Source organism: Centropristis striata, chromosome 1 (assembly GCF_030273125.1).
Source record: "Centropristis striata isolate RG_2023a ecotype Rhode Island chromosome 1, C.striata_1.0, whole genome shotgun sequence".
NCBI classification, from domain to species: Eukaryota; Metazoa; Chordata; class Actinopteri; order Perciformes; family Serranidae; genus Centropristis; species Centropristis striata.
This window is the reverse complement of record NC_081517.1, coordinates 35,840,513-35,856,940: the sequence shown is the minus strand read 5'-3', so window position 1 is coordinate 35,856,940 and position 16,428 is coordinate 35,840,513. Positions and strand designations below refer to the sequence as shown.

The window sequence follows — 16,428 nt, the reverse complement described above, 5'->3', positions numbered from 1 at the left end:
GTTTGGTTTTAATGGATACTGCACTTCCTGTCCCAGTGATCCTACTGGAATGCAGTGAAACAGGTTACAAAGATGCTCACACAATAACACACCTTAACCTCTGTCACAGTAGTGTGAACTGAGATAAACTTGTCTGTCTTCCAGCAATGCAGGCAGGCAGGTATGTTCTGTAATAGGGCTGCCTGATTATGGATAAAATCCTATTCACGGTTATTTTGGTCGATAGTGAGATCATCATCAAGATAATCCGCCTCATGAAACTTTACAACCACAAATGAGCATTCAGAGGATGTGTTGCTTTCATATATTGAAAATAAGATAAGGTTTCTCAGCAGTTTACACAATACAAGTGCTTTCCATCTAGTTGAAAAAAAAAAATTCTTACACAGTAAGGATTTTTGCTGTGGTGTTCTTGATGCCTTGGTGTCTTAATGTGGTATTTTAGAGGGATTTTGACCATTTTTACAATTTCTTAAGTTTCAATTTAGCACCAAATCCATGTAGCAAATGGTATCAACCCAAAAACTGCTGCAAAAAGAGACATAATTGAGCATGGTGATGGCCTTCATAAACTGCCATAATAATGGTGTAAAACTTTATACCCATTCACAATTTATTTTAATAAATTAATTACTTTTTTATTTCTGTTGTATGACTAGAACAAGTTGAGCTGCATCTCAAAGGCATCTTCCTAGTGTGTAAAATAAAAATAAAAACCTACTGAAAACAACTAAACATTAATATACAATATAGAAAATAAATTAGATTGCCATAACTGACTGAAACCAAGTGAATATATATTCAACATTTTGGTAAACTATACAAAACATTTTCCAATGTGTAACAAGCTAAAGCGCACTACTCTGAAGTAAAAACTGACTTTATAACACGACAAAATAAGAGCATCATGTGAAACGGACTGCGGCACAACAATCAGTTAATCTTGATTATCTTGTTTTCACAATCTTTGGAAGCCAAAATCGTAAACAAAAAGATTTAGGATTCAGACAGGCTCATAAATTCAGCCAGCCTCTTTCTCCACTGGAAGAACGTTTCTATGTGGCGTCTCTTCACATCATAACGACTGGACTCTGAGGGAAAGGCACAGAAGTGCCCTCATGAATCAGCTGGCATGACAGCTGGCACTGAAGGCCCTGACCTTGCTCTCCGTGTGCCCCAACACCCACGCAGACCTTGTTGGCTAAATCCAACCCCATGCCACTTCCTGTGTGTGTCTCCCCTCCCCTTCTCAAAACATTCCACAGGGCCCTATCAATCTACTCATCTGTCTGTCCACGCTCTGCGTTTCCTCCTCTGTCATTATCTCAGCTGCAGCGGCATCATGGCGCGGAGCCAAAAGTGTGACGTAAATCTAATTTGCACATGCAAATCAACAAAATTACATTTTACAACCCTCCCCAATCTATATTTAACTTTATCAACCATGTTGGACAATCCGCAGTGGATTTTAAAAGAAAGTGGAGGTTGTTATTAGTTGTTTGTGACAGCAGCTAGAGAGGTGAAGTCCCTCCCCTTCCGTTGGACCCAGTGGGACCTTATTTTGGAAAAAAATATATAAGATGGTTAACGGAAAGAGACCATTTTTTGTTTTAGGTTTGAATTGTGCCATGAATTACACATGATTGTTTTCAATTTATAATTTTGCAAGTTTAGAAAGTTGCAATTCTACTAATGTTTGTTGCAGTAACATTACGTTTTGTGTGAAACCGCTCAGTGAACTGCATCTCTCATCTCCCACAATGTACATCACGCCAGTGTTCATTGATAGCTAGCTCTGGAATATATCTTACCTGATTTATCTTATCTATCAATTCCTGTTCTTAGAACCATGGGTCATGTAGTTATTAATTATTGTAAGTAATTCCGTCTTGTCTTTTAAATGATCAATTACATTGACACATCATATGGGTGATTCATGGCACAATAGAAACGGGATCAAAAAAGTATTTGTGTCTCCTCTTTAACTACAGTACATTTTCTTCCAAAGTAAATCCACTGGGAGGAGAGGGACTTCACCTCTTTAGTATGTGTGTGATTTGCTTGTACATGTGTAGGGATGGCTGTAGTCCTAATTGTCATGATATATGCTCCTACTGATGAACGTTTAAGGTCAAAGACACTTATTTTCTTCCAATCCTGTCGTCATAACAGTCTGTTTCTTTTTAGTTGTATTATAAATTTATTAACTGAACCATACATTTTGAAAAAAAAAAGAGCTTTGAAGAGGATAATTACCTGGAAAAAATTGTTATATAAAAAAGTAAATAACTGTCTTGGATGGAGTGATAAAGTTGATGACGCTACCGGAAGCTGACTGACTCATTATCCTCACAAACAGCAGCTGAGGCCAAAATGATCTGCATCTTGACAACGTTCACTTGATCTGTGATTACAGACGTCTCATCCTCTCTGTTCAAAACAAGAGCTTGGGAACTGTCCCAAATCTTAATGGAATAATCACTGCTGAGGTATTCGCCATAGGAAATGACAGCTTAAATGAAAGGGAAAAACCCAGGAGCCGGAAAAACACATTTTCCGGCGAGGTTCCCTATAATAGCCATCTGGGTGCATATAGAGTCTGAGAATAGACGGCTTTCTTAGCTTCGTCTGACAACTCTTATCCAGTTCATTTAGCAAACAGGATGTCAGCTTCTATTAGGCAAACACAGAGATGTTTGTTTCATTCTCAACAGTATAAAGCACGGTATTACATATTTACAGATATAAATCTCATATTTTTTCATTTATAAACTTCCAGAGATTTTACATGAAATTAGGTTAAAATTTGCAAAGATTAATACTCAGCATGTTGCATCCTTGTGAAAATGAAAATCCTCCATGATCTTACTTGGCCACTCTTTCTATCGCCACTGGATGATTCACCCTGACTCATTGTGATGACCTGTGCATATGTCAGTCAGTCGCACTGGTGTCTCACTCAACTTCCTCCAAATCAGCTCCCCATCAGCGCTGAAGCATGACAAAGCAATAACTGTCTGCGATTAAGGAGTGAAGCTGCAATCTTGATTAAAAAAAGTGGCTTTCATCACTTAGCTGAGCCCTCAAAACACTCAGCGAGCATAAATCTGTGACTCAGATGGGACCAGTCCCACTCTGCCCAGTCACTGGAGATTTAAAGGACACACTTTCCTTTGGAAGTGCATTTAATTTGTAGAAAAAGACGATGCTCTTACTCTGCCTTCACATCAAAACAATCAGACCATAAGGATAGAATAGTAACTTTAATGCCCCAAGGGAGATATTTGTCTTGAGCACAGTGCTACAGTCTGTTGGTTTACATTAAAACATATGACAACATGAGGGACATGTGACTACACATTAAACATTAACAACACTATATAAGTGCACTCCATTTACTTCAGCTTAAAGAAAGATCCTGAAAGAGTTAAAGTGTGAAATTGTTTTTCTTTTTATTGCACATCACTCTCTTTCACTAAGATTTAGTATTAGAGGTCAGCAGCTTGAGTCTGGAACAAACAGTAGCCTCAAGCGGTTTGATTTGCACTTTGGCACATGGAGCCTTCTTTCAGATGGCAGAAGAGGATGTTAAGAGTCTAAGTTGCTTGTTTTGTTTCTGTCTGCTTCTACAGTCTCTATATAGGCTCATATTCCTCCTTCTCTATTAGCTTCACAGCTGTATATCGTGTAATGGCTAGCCTGCTTTTTACCTGCACTAAACCATGCATGTCATTGCACATCTAATGATGCTGTTTGCATTCAATGGTCATGAAATTCACAATACTCCTCACTGATTTATCACCATGGATGTATTATAGAACTAGAAACAGAGCTGCTCCGCCTTGAAGCCCCTTTTTTCTAATGACTACCCCTCAATATTCAGGCTAAAAATCCCCCGCAGCCCAAAAAGCATTTCCCTATAGACCACCATATAACAAGACGTTGATAGGACACCTCAACCTGCAAACAAGTTAATTTCAGCCATGAAGTTTTTATATTTGTAAAAAAAAATCCTTAAACATTTTAAATAAGCAATTTAAAAACCTGTGACATTGTAATGTCAAGTCAATGGCCAAGCAGTATCTTGCAGGTGGAGTGAGCAAGGAAACGCTTATTCAGTGGGCCTCATAACGCAGAAGTAAACTCAAAAGCCAGAAAGCAAGTTATTCTCATTGGACTGAAAAGGCGTCTTTGGATTCGGTATTAAGTTATTATAATACACCCATGTTTATGAAAGCTACAATATCTCAATTTATGAAATTAACTATGGAAATCCAAAAACCTTTGGCAACATGGCTGCAAAGCAACCATCACTAACACAAAAATATTATCCAATATCCAACACAAATACAGTGAATACTATACACTAAGGAGCTTTACATTGGTTTTTATGTGATGTGAAGTTTTAGATCTTCGGTAGGGTATTGATCAATATTTTTATGAAAGGGCCCCCATTTTGTTCTAGTGCATTGGCATCACAAAACATATTGCTGCCTACTGGTGGACAGGTGACAGTAACATTCCAAGAAATGCAGCAATGTGGCAGCAAAGCCAGAGAAGAAGAAGAAGAAGAAGAAGAAGAAGAAAGCAGACTAGAAAACATGAATGCAAATATTTTTTAAAACATTCCTCTCACAAATCTTTCATGTGGAAGGCAACATTTTGAACACATTTGTAAGACTTCCAAGATACTCAATGTGTAGTAACACAGAATCAATACAGAACCGTGTTCACACAGTGAAGCTTTAAGAAAACCACCCCAAGTAACAATAAAAGACTATTTGAATGGGGCGGCTAGAAGGTTTCTTGCAATAATGCATGAGCACTGTAAAAACAGAGGGTATTCCTGTCCCTTCCTTTCTGCTGGGATTGCTTGAAAGCACCAACAGAAAAGGTCCTGCTTCATGTTAGGGTAAATGTCAACCAATAACAGCAGGACATGGATAATTGACTATAAATACAGAAGACAATTTTCAGTTTTTTTTCTTTTTTCAAAATCTGACTACATTGTGACAAATGTATATTAAAAGTAGATTTCTTTTATTATTCCTTAACAAAAACAGAGCGAGAGCATGATGACAGAGGATTCCCTCATCCACAGCCAACTACTGTACCCACAAACAGGTCTGTGTCCTCCTGCTCTTACATCTGTGTCTCAGCAGTGATGTGGGCTCTAAGCCTTTACAAACAACCATTAAGAGAGAATCCAGTTTCCACATTAAAGGGATTAATGGATTAACATGTATTTGACCTGGTCCTCATACCCTCCCTGCCCACTGTAACATGACAGATATGTCCAATCGCAATCCACTAAATGTTAGCTCTGTCCTGGGCCAGCTGAGGGAAAACAACAGATAGTCTGCATCTCATGTCGTCTAATGACTGCAAAAGAAACATTGTGTTTACTACCAAATAAACAAAACAAAAAGACACGTATGATCACAAAAACAATATATCTTAGCCGTCAATCAGCAGCTAAACTAAGCTTTAACTATTGGATTTTATGTTGCGTCTGTGTCATTTTTTTTTTACTGACTGTCTAAATCCAGCCAGCTAAACTTCTGAAAACACCCGTTTTGCAGATATGAGTTTGTCATCTGATAGCCGTGCAGCGTTCCGCCTCTAAACCGAGCTTCACACTGTAGTTAACTACATACCAACTGTGACCTCATGATAGCAATTTACAGATACAACACAATGTCTGGGATGTGTCCATCATGATTAGAGGTTCGGTTCTTACCATGGGTCATCCTTTACTCAAATATCACTCATGACTCGTGACATGCTTTATTCGGAGCCCGAAGGGTTTGACCCTGACCTAACTGCAAGTCACTGTGGATCAGACCGGTGTTTAGACAATTTAAATATCAGAATGTGTGTATCTTTTTGTTTGATTGTGTTTATTTATATGACTCTTTTAATACCCAAAGACCATTTAGGAAAGAAACAAAAAAAATATTATTTTCCAGAACTATGACTGTATGTAAAATGCATATGTAGGACCTTAATTAAAAGTTTCGCAGTACTCCTTCTATTTATATAGACTTTATATTCAGCGATGGATGTTTCTAATAACTAAACTTCCTGACGTTGGAACTTAACCTAGTCTACAAGTAAAGTAAGAGAATAAACAGTCATGCAACAGGCGTTCTGTTGACAGTAATGCAAACCCACCTTGGGTAAATTATGTAATATAAGTAGCCTGAAGCTCTGCACAGGGCAGGAGGGACGGGAGGTGGATGGGTCAAACATATAAATCGGTGTTTTGGTCCAAGAGTCAACTTTGTAACTCGGAGTCAACCTGGTTAACTACATCTGAAGTAGTTATTAAGCCCAACCTGCTCTTTTACCCTAACCTTAGTCAAGTGGTTTAATTGCGCTTCCTGTGAACATGAAACCTTTTTTTCTGAAAAGCTACCATGCATATAACACAATGTCCCTGTACATATTGTATGTTATGCAGTGATGTACAGTAGCACAAAATGAACAGGTAATGGGTAATCAAATCTACTGTATGAGAAAACATGAGAAACTATTCATCTGTTCCTTTCTCGTCCCTCTGCAAATTAAGGACACAGTCAGTAATCATTTGTACCATAAAATAAACAGGTTCATTCAAATTCAAATGAGGATTTGGTTTAACTTTCTGTTTCTAATCTGATCATAAAGAAACGTGGCCATGTTTAATGTTGTGTTGTACAAACCTTATTGACCTGAAGATCCCATCCATTAATTAATGGATGGGATCTTCAGGTCCCATCCATTAAAAAAATCACATAACTTAACTTACTAAAAGCACACTACTAAAAATTTGACAAAAAAAAGAAAACAAGTATCGCGCCTGTGGGGCACTTCTCCAAACATGGATCCCTCTCCATCAATAAGTTAGTCCTTGCAGCCCCACTCTGATCTTAGTGTAACAAATTACAAATTACAAATTACAATTAACAGGCACTATTAAAGTGCCTGTTAATTAATTGAATACTAATATGATGATCTAAACCTGCACTGTAATGTCTGGTGTTGGGACTTACAGCTGAATCACACACTGTTCCTTTAAAAGAAACCTTGTTCGCCTCACTGCAGGAACATTTAGGTGCAGTGAGGTGACTCTTGTCCGTAACACTGTCTGTAAATCAAAGAGGGGAAGCTGCTCGAGCACACAGATTTTTGCAGAGCCTGAACCACAAAGGGTGTGGAGGGAGGAGGAGGACGAGGAGGAGGTGGAGGCAGTGGTTAGCTCGCTGTAGATCTATATTAGGAAAGGCAGAGAGTTTACGACACTGAGGTTTTTATTAAAATCATCCTGCTCTGTGTGTCAATCACTCAGCTATATTGTATCCCCTGCTCTGTTCTGATCAGAAAGATGCACATGTTTTTGGACAGAGAGACACATCGGGACAGCAGAGAGGATGTAACCACTGTCTGTCTCTCCCGTGTGAGTATTTTGGGCTGCAGGGTCGGATTAGGGAGAGGAGGTTACGTTGCTGCATGAAAACAAACTTTCTGAAAGTCACTGGGTTACATTGCCACTAATTCAATGTTTAGTTTACTTTTAATGGGAATCAGAGCTTACATTTTTAATTAGCGTCAGCTCACTTGGCACTATGTTCCACTATATGTTTAGTTTCTGCAACTATTAGTCACTTTTATATAAAAACACAAGGCCTGAGAGCAGAACATGCCATTACTGCACTGTAAAAAAAAACATATGAAATGTGCTGTGTGCCAGTGTATGGAGGAAATGGACTTCCCACCATAAAAAACCCACAACCACATGTTCTTTTACCAGGCAAAGACAGACTTTCTCTGAGGTGAACCAGCTGCTCTGTAAGCTGAATGGTCAATTAGTGGTTGTTGTTGTTGTCGGCGTATCATAGAACGACCCGAGAGGCCGTTTCTGAGAATAGCAAAGTGGGTGAGCACCGTATGCTTTTTTACGTTTAGTGGTATAATGTACAGAAAGCCATCCTTCAGTTTGAGATGTAAATATTCCTCCACAACGTCAGGGAAAGGAAAACACATTTTTATGGGGTTTATGCTGGAGTGTATTTGGCCAAATTTCACCGGTATACTCCATAATTTTGATTTGCTCGTGGTAAGAGAGAGAGGGCAGGACAGTGTCATTACAGGCACAGAGCTGCTGGGAGCCCCCTGAGCCGCAGAAAGCTCTAGAGACGCTGAATCAGAGGTCTTGACGGTACGTCAAGCTCTATCACAGCGTATATCCAATGAGGAAGAGTCCTCAGGGAGACTGGAACTGCTGCTACCACTGCTGTCCGAACACACACACACGCCTCTAATATTCCAGAGAAAAACACAGATGGGGACCATGCTGATATTGTAACCAAAAAGTATCAACCCGTATCCTTTACCACTACAGCTGCAAGAGGGACGACTTATTGTGAATGAAACACGTGGTTTCTGTTGAAAGAGAATGAGGAAGTTTCATCATTCTTGTCGTTCAAGACTGATTAATCACACGGGTGTGAACCTTAATGGGATCAGTTGCAAAGTTAATCAGCTTCACACACCCACAAAGACTTACTCAAGCCCTGAAAGCATACTGTATGTGGTAATATGTTATCCTACCTGCATGACAGAAGCAAGCATGATTCTCTGTAAATAATTGAGCTGTAACTCACAATTGCTTTCATAAACTATTTATATATTGATCATCTTCTTGATTAATCAAACAAATATGCTTGTTATAATTTCCTAGAGACCAAGGTGACTTCTTCAGATGTTTCATTTTTAGGGGGTGTAAATCACAATGTGATATTATATTGATTATTTGGAAAACGATAACATATATGGCAATATCACAATGTCTGGCATTAAACAATTTGATTTTACTTTGAATTCAGGGGTCAGTGATTGGTATTTAATGATATCATATACCAGTTTAACACAATCTGTTACATTTATATCAACTCACAAAAATAAACTAAAACACAGTTTGACAACTTTGTTACTGAGCTCTTCCAGACATTTAAATGAAAAACAATATTCTCTTTGAGAGGGGAGTGCTGTTGAGGCCTTTAGGCCAGACCAATACTTTGAGCATTCTTTACTTCTACTGCCCCAAATCTTTTTTTTCATTACTTTGTCATTGAAGAATGACGGAGAATAACGCCTAATAATGCCTAAATAATCATCAATTATTTTCATGCAAAAATGGCAAGGTATTCTGAAATATGATCTAATATAAACGTAATCACCTGTAAAACAACTTCAAACCATGACAGTCTTTCCCTTTTTGACTGCTATAAAACAAACGTACAAAAGTAATGTTTTCATACTCTTTGTGCTCACAAATGAGCCATGTCCAGGAAAAAAGGATTCTTTTCTTACATCAAAAAGGCATCAAATGATCACAACATTTATATTAAACCTCTTCTGTTTGCTTGCATGTGTGAAATTCTGTGTAATAGAGCATTCAAACTATTGTCCCAGCTTCAACTTGGCCTGAGCCAGCGGTAATGTATTAGTAATAGCATCAACTGGCTGAGAGGCCTGGATTTTGCTGCTAAATGGAGCAACGTCTGTCCCCTGAGTGTCGAATAAGGTGCTTCTTATTTGACTTTCCATCACAGCAGTTTCCATGGCTTCACACTTTTGCAGCCTCATTCAGTTATAATGCATTAGCACAAATTATGATCTCTGTGATGGAAAAGTTTCCTCCGACACAGTTTTCAGTATTTCTTCCTTAAGTGTCAAACTTATCAGACACAGAAACATTTTGAATTTTAGTTGCATTAATCCCTGCTACACAGCTCCTGAATTAATTTAACTATTAGACAGGATAGCATTTACTCAGCCAATATAATTGATCTGGTCAATCACAAGTACTATACATTGAAAATGTTACTGTTTTACAAAGAAACAGTTTCTTTATAATGAAAAAAGGTTGCACCACAGCTTGGATCTCCTGGGTGACACTGTTGGTAATAGGTCAAAGCCACTTGACAATCCAGATTGATTAATTTAATAAACGTTAGTAACCCCTCAGCCTGCTGCCATCACCTGACTGATTATAATGATAATGCTCTCAACAGCTGAAATGAATCCATTTATTGACAACATCTAATCAATACGATTTAGGAGATACTTGGTAATGCATCTGATCTGTCAATTTTAACCATCTGAGTGGGGATGAAATTTACGAGGATCTTAAATCAGCACCCAGAAACGCAAAGAACTCCTGCCACCACAGACTGATGCATGTGTCACCTCTTGTGACCTCACTCCTGTTTTACATCTCAAAAACTAGAGCAGCCGTGACATGCAGTTTATGCTGCACTTCCTTCTCTGTGAGGAAATAACTAGTCTGTAATCCAGCAGGTCATGATCCTTGTAGAAAGACAAAGAAAACTAACTCGAGCTGCATCTATTAGTTGAGCAACAAATACAAACACCAACTTAAAACAATCAATTAATCATTATTTTTCATGCAAAAATGACAAGTAATGCTGTTTTCAGTCTCTCAAATGTGAAGATTTCCGTCTGTTTTATATCATATTAAACTGAATATCTTTGGGTTTTGGCTTGACAAAACAAGACATTTAAAGGCACCACCTTGAGTTTGAGTAACTGGGAGGCACATTTCTAATATTTTGTAGACCACACCATTCATCTGTTATTTAAGAATATAAAATCAGCAGATTAATAGATAATGAAAGTAATCGTTATTTGCAGCCGTACTAACTACTAAACAATATTTACACTGATTAATCAGTTGTCTCAGAATAAATACTAAGAATATTTTTAGTGAAGAAAAAACTGCAATAGTGCTTTAAAATGTACCATGGCTTCGCATTAGCATTATCTGTGATCTGTGACCAGTCAGCAGCTCTCTAACCAACATCTTCAAACACCAAAAAGTGCACTGCACAACAACTGGAACAAGGCAGCCCAACAGCACCCCGGGGCCAAATGATGGCTTGCTGTCATTATAGATGCTCAGGGAAATGTTTATTATCATGCAAACTAGTATTGATGCTGCGAACATAAAAGACAAGTCCATCCCTTTGCCAAACAGTGTGTTAGGGCTGCCTAACTGAGCAGAGAAGCAACGCCGGGCAACCTGAGCATGTGCAAACACACCAAACACCTGTTTGTGTTTGAACATTGAAAGAATGGCAAAATATTGATGGGAAAATGGAAATAAGAGTGTTTTCCTTTTTGGTTTAACCCTATCTACCTGTCAGAGGTAAATGGATTGGAAGAAAATAGATGCTTCCTGAAAAATTCTGTGAGGACACCAGAAGTCAAGCCAATGACACGTTGCACCAATATTGATGAAGACAGGCAGCACTGACCTCATTTAGACTAATGGTTCGGATGCAGTGCTCCTGAACATGATTTATTATGGTTCACAAGGCCTCCGGCATAATGAGTAACTTACTGTAGACTGCTTTTTTAGACAAGAATCCTGTCATCACATTCCAGAGATACCAAAAGACCCCTGCAGCCAGAGCGAGGTGTGAAATTAATGCTACTGACCACAAAAATGCACAGAAATGTGACACTGAGGCAGATAGCCCAGCAGTATGCAGTAAGGCTGCAGAATGAATCAAAATTGTATTTATATCAAAATATGGACTAGTGTAACATCCAAATTGAAGGAACGTGCAATGTTTCTTTAAAGCAAAATGTGTCCAAATACCTTCTGAATTAAATATTTTGGTGCTGCAGAGATGTACAAAATTGCATTCTACAGATTATTTAAAAAAAAAATGTTTGTAGCAATCCTCGCAAAAAGAGATGCATTAAATTTGTTTTTCTGAAAATAAGGCTGGTGGTTGTAAAAAAAAAAAAAAAGATTGTTCCCTCCAATATTGTGAATCCTGACGCAATTCGATATCAGTCAAAATAATCACAATTTGACATTTTTTCCAAATAGTGCAGCCCTCATGTAGCCAACATTTTTGCTCAGCACTTCTGGTTCTGTTTGATTCAATGACTTCTGGACTGCCAACTATCCTTAAAATATAACCCACACAGGTGTTAAATAGGACTGCAACTAATGATTATTTTCTTAGTAGTACATCCATACTAACGTACCTAACCAAGCCTCCCTAACCTAAGCTCACCTAACCTAACCAAGTAGTTTTGGTGCCTAAACTTAACTAAACTTTGACTGTTTTACAACATTAACTACATGTTTAAAACAGTGACCTATTATGTTTAATGTGTTGATCTCCTACCTCTGGTATAGGTGCTCATTTAGTAAACACTTCTGTGAGGAAGTGAGGACTTGCTGAAAATAGTGGTTGTTGGCTAGAAATGAGAATCCTGCTTGAAATGTAGGAGCCATTGTTTAAAAAATGATAATGCTTCGTTGTAGCTCTAGTTACCAACATTACACTTTGCTTCCCTGTTATAAATAATGTAAGTTCTCAAGAGCAGGAAATTCAATTCTGTCTGTAAAAATGGCTTCTACAGGATGGGTTTCAAAGGAAAGATTTATATGTGTGAATAAAGTGGGTGGAGGTAGAGTTGTGTTACATGACTACAGAGCAGGTGAAGCCATGGAGACACTTGTGTCTGGTTCTCTGTCCCAAGGTACGAGACTTGTTAAGTCTCAGGTTCGGCTCTAGGCGGTGGACTCACAATATGTATTCAGAGGAAAACAATACAGTCTTGAGTTGCTAAAAGTCTGATCTTTCCTCTTCTGACAATGACAGGCACTATAGAATTGCAGCATATTTTGTCTCGTTAAAAATACATTTGTGCAAATGGGAGAATGCTATCTGGGTCACAGAGTGCCAGTGATACAATGACTGTGTGGAGGGAAAAGTTTGTGTGAGGCAAAAAAAAACATTGCATTTTATGTTTTTTCTTCATGGAGCTGGGACAGCTTGGTGAGGAGAACAAATAATGAGACAACTTATCTTTAGAAATCTCCAATTAGAGAACATTTCCCACCGGAGTGATTACACCTCTTGACATTACATGAACTCAATAGCAGTAATACTTCTGCACGTTTCTCAGGTGTCTTTATGTTGAAATGGTTTGTTTGCAGACAGGAGTTACTGTAAAATGACTCTCCATACCACAACAGCACTACTATTGTTTTATTCATATACGGAGTAGGTTAAAGGTGACGATATCCTGTAGCAGATAAGAGATAAGAATCCAGTTACAGTATTATTCTCTTTACATGTCTTGACATGATGTGAACCCAATAGCAGTTATCTCATGTTCATTAGGTGTATTTTACGTTAAAAGGGTTTGTCTAGATTCTGCTACTGAAATATGACTCTGTAGCATACCTGTCCTGCTGTTTTATTTATGTAAGGGATGGGTATAATAACAAGCTTTAAGTAGAGCTGATAAAGTGACAATTAACCAGCTCTGTACAGAAAATAAGGAAAGAATACTGTTAGCAATTTTATGTAGTTGTAGGGCAAGCTACTGCTAATAAACCAGAAAGTATCAATATGTCAAATTTATAATTAATGTTAAAATGACTGAATATTTTAGGTGACATAGTAATTGACAATGTATTTGACCAGTTAAAGTGGATTGTAACCAATAAAGAAAAAAGTTAGTAATTATTATACAATTACTGCAGGTAACATCGTCTTCAAAAACAATGACAGTCTAATGGAAACTCTGTAATATTTCTACATTAAAATTTACAAACTATTTGACATATATAAACGTGGCATGTTCGCCCGATCCATTGGTGCCTGTAGATTTCATCACAGGCATCGTTAGGAAGTTCCCACTCTCCTGCACAATATTATGTGTTGAGATGTTTTATATTGTTGTTGCTATGAATAATTCAATATTTTTCTTCAGATAGTCATTTCCATTAAGAATGTATGAAATATTTAAAAAACTCAAAATTATTTTTTTCTCATAATCTGGGCCATAAATCTCAACTTCAGCTCCACTTATATTTCACCAAATGTACCACTTTTCTTCCTAACTATATTCTGAAGGTTTTTACAGAGGGGTTTGTCTATATATTATTCATACCCTGATTTATATAAAAAATGTGTTCCTAAAAACATGACTTTTGACAGTATTTTTTGATTTATAAAAAATGAAAAAATTAGATATCCCAGATTCCTTCTAGAAAAAAAACAGCCCTTTGAGTCTGACATAGCCTCTCAAAAAATAAAATAATAACTTAAAATAAATTAATAATAAATAAATAAATTTGCATTATCCAATGTTCACATTGATGTCCTGGAAATGTATGCAAATCCGTGCATATTTAATGAGTTAACACTTGATTTGCATATCTAAACATAAGATTTCAGAAAACTTGCAATGCAAAAAAGAAAGTATTATTGCAAATAAAGTTGGTAAGGTGAAGGGTAATTTTCTTAACCTATAGATATCACCATGAAACGTTCACAGTTTGTTATGTACATTGAGACAATATTTTTTTTGTGGTTTTGCCTGTAGTGTCTCGCCTTAAATAGTAGGTGCCTGTAATGTTAGGAGTCCTGGCGGTAAACTTTTCCCTGAAAAAAAAGATGTTTTGGCCCCCTAATTATTATTTCAATCATCTATATAAATTCTACAAAGAAATACGAATTCAGTACGAATTCAGTGCTTTTACTTTAAAATAGCAGTTTTTCATGTAGTGCATTACTTAGTGATTGTTTGTTATAATGTGTCCTAAGTTTTGTATGTAAATTGAATCATTCGTTCCAAGTAATATTCACTAAACCAGTTCATTGGCTTAATTAGTTGATATTTCCAAGTGAAATGAAATTGAGGGAATTTTTCAGTGTACCGTCTCTCTTAAATAATTAAATGTAGGTACCTGTAGTGTTAGGAGTCCTGGCGGTAAACTTTTCCCTCTTACCGTCTCTTAGATATTGTTGCCGTGCAGCACGCTCCTGGACAGCGCGAGCCCACTTCTCCGCCTCATCCAGGTTAGCGCGCGGGTCCTGGAGCGAGGAGAGCCGGAAGCACTGCTCCGCCCTCTGCCGCGACACCCCGGAGCTCATCCAGCGCCGTTTAAGCGGGTAGAAGTACGCGGTTAAGTACGCAGCCGGGTCTGTGTTGTCATCCTCCCGGTACGCCCGGCAACCGATGCAGTCCTTCAGGTTGAGCACCACCTTGTTCCTCCCGACAGGTGCCGAGGTGAGCCTCTGGACGATGAGCTCCTTCTCGGTCAAGCTCACAGCACACCTGACTTTTCGGTTCCCGGTAAGCGTAAATTCCCCGTACAGAGAAACCGGGTTGGTGCTATTGCGGTCCGGTTCAGCTCTCCTCTGATCCATCCTGAGCGGACCGGGGGGGAGACCGAGACGCGGGGGGTCCGGGATAAAGCAAAGCCACTCTGTCACATAGCTACCCGCCTGGATGGTGCGAGAAAGTGGAGACTACTGAACTGCGACTGACAGCCAGCTGCTCGCACCGGTGTCAAGAGAAACGGAATCAAACACACCCCCTCCGGTCGCATTTCAAAATAAGAGCCATACGGACACGTTTAGCTCCACACACACCAGTGCTTTGCTAGCTTTGGTGGCACTGCAGTGGTGTCTCAAGCTACAGTCATGGAAAAAAATATTAGACCACCGTTGGTTTCTTCACTTTATTGTTCATTTTAATGCCTAGTACAACTAAAGGTACATTTGTTTGGACAAATATAAAGATAACAACAAAAATAGCTCATAAGAGTTTAGTTTAAGAGTTGATATCTAGCCATTTCCCATGTTTTTTTTATTATAACCAAACTCATCAAGAAAACCATGGAAAATGGCTAGATATCAGCTCTTAAATGTTAGATTTGATTCAGTAAGAGCTAAGGAATATTAAATCATCCACCTTTGCTCATTCCACCTTCATCTTTCTGGGTGTGGATACTATCAGTGGGCATGTGACAAAAAGGTGGGCGAGGCCATGGTGTATTTACTTGTCATTCTTTTAATCATCCTGTGATGTAGGATAAATACTATGAATTAAGTCTTAATAGGTTGTAGCTACACTCATTCAGGACCATGGAATGCACATTTTTAGTTGGCCTATTACAAAAGAAGCTAATGTTAATTTAATAGTACATTCGAGACCAGTGATCTTTAGCCATTAATTAACTATTCATATACTGTTATAATTCATCAATGAACCTATTCACGCTTTTATTTTTAAGGCTATAACCGCCTGTTTTCTCACAGTTGTTGTGGGTGTCTCTTGCTGACTTGACTCCTCTCTACACGCTGCAGTTTATGTTAAACTTTGCTGTTCAGTTAAAGAAGAGGAGGTCTGCTGCCCTCTAGTGGTACAATGGCGGAAATACCAGGTAACAAACAATCACAGTTGTCGAATAAAAAAAAATTGACTCTTTTTTACTATATCAACATACAATTCCACTCAGTAGACTAACTGAGAAGATGCTTTTTAACTACTGTTTATATGTGACTAACGACAATCAAGAGACGTGGGTTACAGAGGTCTTAC

At 38.2% G+C, this 16,428-nt stretch overlaps 1 protein-coding gene across 1 annotated transcript in view; it reads right to left on the bottom strand.

The window, feature by feature from the left end:
- Positions 1 to 15,079, bottom strand: part of LOC131971313 (sphingosine kinase 2-like) — a 38,024-nt gene extending 22,945 nt beyond the window's left edge. Inside the window, exon 1 of the mRNA XM_059332702.1 lies at positions 14,831 to 15,079. Coding sequence (XP_059188685.1) covers positions 14,831 to 14,975 — 145 coding nt within the window. The 5' untranslated portion in view covers positions 14,976 to 15,079. The remainder of the gene's footprint in view (positions 1 to 14,830) is intronic.
- Between the last annotated feature and the right edge of the window lie 1,349 nt (positions 15,080 to 16,428).